Here is a 6,000-nt window from a genome sequence, read left to right on the forward strand (position 1 = left end):
AATTTTATTCAACCCATTTCAGACTTTTGGTAAGAGAGCAGAAGATTGAGAAATAGGGTAGGGTGAAATACCAGTAAAGTATGCTTGATCCACCAGTAAAAGCATCACAAGTTTTCAATACATGGAAGGATTCTTGTATTCTTAGTAAAATTACCATGGATCCAAGCCACTAAACCATGGGTCTTCAAACACAGGGTGGATAATAATTGTTGATTTTTTTAAAAAAATAAAAAAATCGGATTTTCTTTATTTTTATCAAATTTACTTTAATAAAATGTTTTTGGAGTAAAAAGCTAAATCTAGTTTTCTATTTAAGATACATTAATAATTTAGTTTATTCAGCATGAAATGGAGCTTAGGTATGTAGCATGAGGTTGTATATTCTGCAATATTTACATTTTTGGTAAACTCATTCAATGAATCCGGGCTCTGCAAGTTGAGATAACATTCACTGCATTGATGCATTCACACAATTTCACAGTAACCATGAGATAAATCACAAAACAAAGTTCAGAAATATTCCTTTATCCAGTTGGTTTGCAAATCTATATACACCACAAACTGTATGGTTTTTTTTGAAGAGAAATCCATCAGTACCAGTCTCTAAGTGTTTTAATTAAATAAAAGAATTTGAGTAGTTCTTCAACTATTTATGATTAGCCTATTAACCTAAAATTGGTTCTGCTATCATTCTTTTACTAACCTGTCAGCTTATTATTCTGAATAGGAAACCTTCATTTTGTTTACAAATAATAATATTAAAGATTCTAACTACCAACAAGAATGAGTCCTTACATTTAAAGAGCACCTGTCATTTCAGATCATCATGGCAGCGCCTATTAGTGGGCATCCACTCACCTGCTGCCCACCACGACCCTCACCTTGTTGTGTCACTGCGGCATCACCAGCCGTACCATTAAAGTGAATGGGGCTGTAAGTGAGTCAACAGCGGGTCAGAGGAGCTGCTGTAGGACAAAGATGACAGTTGCTCTTTAAAAATTATGATTTAAATTGAGTTGATTTAAATCTAGCCTTTTTACTAGTGATTTAAATCATGATTTAAATCATAATTTAAATCAACTTGATTTAAATCAAATCCACCCTGTTTAAACATCACAACTTTTAAGACCTGTGGACTTCAACTTCCAGAATTCCTCAGCTAACATACTGGCTGAGGAATTCTGGGAGTTGAAGACCACAAGTCTTAAAGTTGCCAAGTTTGGAAATCTTTGCACTTAAAACAAATATTAATATTTCCATTGGATTAACCAATTTTTTCGTTCCTTCCTTCTCTAGGTGTACAGCTCAGTATCTGCATACATCTTGACAAAAGATAAAATATGTTTTCTGAGTAAACATGTATAGATATACAGCTCTGATCAAAATATTATTAGAATTATAGCACATCTCAAACAGCTGGCCCAAAATAACCTAGCCAGCTTTAAGAGGACTAGAACTCAAAGTCTCCCAGTTTCTAATTCAGCAATTTAACCATTACACAAAACTGGTTCTAAATTGTATTATCAATTTGGAGGGATACACTCCAACTGATACAAAACATATACTTGTATTAAGTGTAAACAAAAAATAATCTTAAACATTGCAATATATGTTAAGTTTTCTTTTAAAAGATCACAAAAATACCTTCTAAATGAACTCCTAATTTAATATTTATGTAATTTACTGCAACTTCCAATGCAATAATAAATCAAAGTTTATGACATCTCATGTACAATAACCCTTAAAATAATCAAGTAGCTTAAATGGTAACACTGATGTTTCTGGTGAAGATTAATGTTTAAAACAAATGTAACATGAGAACTGCAATACATTATTCCAGCTTATTATCTCCTATAAACTTAGTTGGGGACCTGACTCTTACCCAGAGCAATTCTTAGCACAAAAAATTTACATTTTTACCTCAAAATTCTGTGTATACTTTCTCTCAAGCATCTATAGAATTTGGAATACTTTTCACAATATGTAATTATGAGCTACACAGACATAATCTGACTTACTATAAAAGAATTTTCTATGCTCCTATAAACCACTCTTAACAAATTCATATATTTCCCACTTTTGTTTGATAAATAAAATGATAAAATGTTGGCTCTAGATGAAGAGTTCATAGAAAATGTGGGATCTTTACCTTTATTTTCAGTAGGTCTTAAATTGGCTAAGGCAACAATCTGATGGCCAGCAGAAACACAATGCATCATATTGTAACAGCTGTCTTTTCCACCACTAGAAGAAAAAAAGTTTTGTGTTATCTGATAATTAAACAAACTTTTCAATAAGAACTCTCTTGAAGTAATGTTTATATTTACCTCAAAATGGCAGTGAAATTGTTTACACTTAAAAAATATCAGTGCTTTTCAAATAAATCATCAGTATGTTTTTAATTTTTTTTTCAGATGAGTCACTAAATATGTTTATGTATATTTTAGCTCTGTCACTTATACCTTAAATTCAAATCAATTAGGCAAGCAATATTTGAAGCAATAAGCTTTATTCTCTTTAATGTCACCAAAGGTTTCTTATCTATGTTATTAGTTTTCACATGTAAGTGGGAAATGAAAGTACTATTTGTACAAGGTAGTATGGGACAATATGTAAAAAACCAACTTCTGATTTTCTAATATGCCTATTTAGGCCAAATCAGGATGCTTTTATAATTAACTCAGTCTGTAAAACAAATTTTATATCTAGCACAGTATATGATAACAGGTTGCCAATTTAGGAAAACAAATAATTTATCACAGCAAGTAGGTAAGGTAAGTACTGAAATTCATTTCATCATCTTGACTGTATTAAAAAATGCAGCACCATTCCACTTGAATGCAAATATTAAAAACAAATGCACAGCCAGAAAAAAATACCACAACTAAAGCATCAAGCTTTAAAAGAGTTATTGTTAAACCTTCAATGTCAGTGACTTTTCACAGGCTGAAACTAGAATGCAAATTAATGTTGTGTGGGTGCAAGACTTCCATCAGAAACAATTTAGTTACCAAGGATATCAGTCAGAATGAAAAGCACTATATTCCAGAGTATTTGTGAGGCACGAATGTTTGATTCTTCATAATTGCCTCATTTTGAAAAATGCTCAGTACTTTTCAGAGTTATGACCGCCCTTTAAAAAAAATAAGCATACATAAATTTGAAAAATAAAATGGGAAAAACTACATAATTATAACTAAATTATTTTTGTCTCACAAAATTTTATAGAATACACCAAACATACATTGACTCAGGGAGTTCTGAACAGAACAGTAAATTAATCCAAATGAACAACAGACAGATAATTTGTTACATTTGAGATAGTACCTGCAGGCTTTAATACTGAGATATTCCATTACTAACTTTTATTATATACTTTCTACATATAGTTCAAACATGTTCAAAAAGTCCCCAAACCAAAAAGCATATTTGCGAAGGAGTAGGATGCAGAGAATATGAAGGCATTTGTGCAGTGGATGGATGCCATTACATCAATGGGCAGGTGTGCTTGAACAACAGTGAGTGCATGTAAGAGGCCACAGAATGGACTTCTCCTACCCACATTTTTGAAGAAAGGGCATCTTCAGCTCTCAAGATTACAAACAGAGATAAACTGGTATCTACTAATCACCATGAATCAGTCTTAGAGTAAAGCTAGGCAATAAAAAGGGAGATTTGGCACCCGTTCCTGTATGGCTTTCTTTATCAACAAAAGATTTGTCCTGATATTCTTAAGACCTTCTTGGAAAGAGTCTGTTTGGTTCATCTACATATTGAAACCCATTTGCCGGATAAATCCATAGAACTTTTTCAAAACTGGATGGATGGATGGGCCAAGGGAGGGAGCGACTTTATCAAGACAGGAATACAATCCAAGCTTTGCTCAGTTCAGAAACCCTAATTATAATAAGCTTCACTTTTTCCTAGTTTTGTTTAACATAATTCAGAACATAACTAATTGAGTAATTAAACATTACTTTCTAAAGAGAAAACTGACTTCAAGAAATAATGTTCTATGCATCTTTAAAAAAACCTATAGTCTTTCCAAAAACTTCATAGGAAGAGCCATGGTCCTTAGAAAAATTTTAATTCAACAATTAATAATTATTCATGAGCTGGATGTCCTTTATTGTGAATGATTTGTTGTTTGTATGTAATTACACGACTTAGAAGAAGTGTCATTTAGATTACAGCTCTTAACTTGACACCAGACATTGATACACCAAAGGAGAAATTCAGCAAATGTAAAGAAATCATATGAAATAAAATTGCTACTGAAAAACTTAATAGTACTAAGTTGATTGGTGTACAAATCAACTTTTCGCAAATCTCAAACCAGTTCTTGTGACAGAATATGCCCAGTAATGTACACATTATTAATTTAATAATTTGAGAAGAAAGTCACAATTACTTGGAAAGTAAATCATAATCATATTTACAAGTGGCCCTTCCATTCAGATCATAAATCTGTGCAAGTCACACACTACAGTTCTTTAAATACAAACTGATGGACCCATTCTATCAAAACTGAAGCAAGGGGAGATGGGAAATGATCAAAAAAAATCTAGTTTTAGCAAATCCTTGTGCCATAAAATTATTTATTTCAGCAGTCTGTTATAAGAGTTATTTAATCTCAAGAATAGTCTCTGAACTTATTTTTTTTCCTTTTCCTTTTTATATAATTCATCATTAAGCTGTGCTTATGATTCACTACAGCCTTTAGAGAACAGACTTCCATAGGATTTGTAGCAATTCAAAACATTTTCAAACTGTGTGCTGTGTAACTACATCTAATCTAATTATGTTTCCAAGGTGAAAAAAGTTTAAAGTAAAATTAAGAATATTTCTATCACCAAAATAATTTAGTATGTGCATTCCTAGGCCAAGTATGTGTGTTAAGACCCTCTGTTCTTTAATTGTACATTTGTATTACGTACTGAGCCACAAAATAGCCAGCCGGGTTTTAGCTTGCAATGTGATGCAAACTCATCCCAGTCAGTTAATTCAAGGTTGAATATGCCATGATGTATATTTTTAATGGATTAATTCAGTGTACTATGTTTTAATTCATTCACCATGCAAATATAACCTAAGTACTGTATATAACTTTTAAGTGCCATCCCAGATACGTATCATTCTGAAAAGTCTATTTCAACTTAGATTAATAGTGCTATTGTAGTATACCAGACAGCTATCAACAGATGGATAAACAGAGAACTGCTGTGAATACTCATAAAAAGAAAAATCTTAAGACTTCCAAAATGTCACTATGCAGGCATATACCCTGAAGTCCTAAGTCTGGAATAGGTCAAACAGTGCTCTTTAAATGTTTACTTGTAATACAACTCGTACTTTGCAATGCTTCCCGAGTTTGACGAGACTGGATATCCGTAACTTCTGAAGTGTACCTTATTTTACATTAAAAGAGAAGCAAAACCAAGCTTGTATTTCATAAAATCTCTCACACTGCTGATTGCCCGCGGAAGGGGGGGGGGAAGAATCATTTTGGGCTATTTGTCACTTGCATCACTTTGTTCACATAGTAAGATAGTCCAGCACTTCCTAGAAATCGGGAAATGCAAATATTATTCTGCTCAGGACAGCTTCCCAGAGCTAAGCAATTATTTTACCTGATTAAAGCCACCACTTTCATCCTGGATAGGTGGAGAGAAACAGCCAGAAAAAGAACAGAGGTTAAGCCAGAACCTCCAGCCACGCACACCTAAAACCTCTCCAACCCACGTGCCACTCCGGCTGACACTGTTTGAGGGTCCTTCCTTTACCGGAAAGCCCCATCTTCTGGTGTCTGTCTGTGAAAGTGCCTGAACTTTACCGTTCAGTCTGACTAAAAAACTAGCGCGACACAAGACGCCTGCTTTTTACCGAAGGCTTTTTCATCGATATCCTTGGATCACGAACATGGATGCTAAATGAAGAGTAGATTTAACAGCGGATTAATGGAGAAAAAATAGAAAAAATATAGGCAATATATTTGATAAC

At 33.2% G+C, this 6,000-nt stretch overlaps 1 protein-coding gene across 6 annotated transcripts in view; it reads right to left on the reverse strand.

Annotated features, from left to right (window-relative positions):
- DPH6 (diphthamine biosynthesis 6) overlaps positions 1-5,769 on the reverse strand; it is a 244,527-nt gene extending 238,758 nt beyond the window's left edge. For all 6 annotated transcript variants that reach the window (XM_039344452.1, XM_039344453.1, XM_039344454.1 and 3 more), the window contains exons 1-2: positions 5,631-5,769; positions 2,150-2,244 (exon numbers count right to left, since the gene is read on the reverse strand). In XM_039344452.1, the coding sequence (XP_039200386.1) occupies positions 2,150-2,244; positions 5,631-5,653 (118 nt within the window). In that variant the 5' untranslated portion in view covers positions 5,654-5,769. The remainder of the gene's footprint in view (positions 1-2,149; positions 2,245-5,630) is intronic.
- Between the last annotated feature and the right edge of the window lie 231 nt (positions 5,770-6,000).

This window comes from Crotalus tigris, unplaced genomic scaffold, assembly GCF_016545835.1.
Source record: "Crotalus tigris isolate CLP2741 ecotype Arizona unplaced genomic scaffold, ASM1654583v1 scf7180000017916.3911339, whole genome shotgun sequence".
In the NCBI taxonomy this organism is placed as follows: domain Eukaryota; kingdom Metazoa; phylum Chordata; class Lepidosauria; order Squamata; family Viperidae; genus Crotalus; species Crotalus tigris.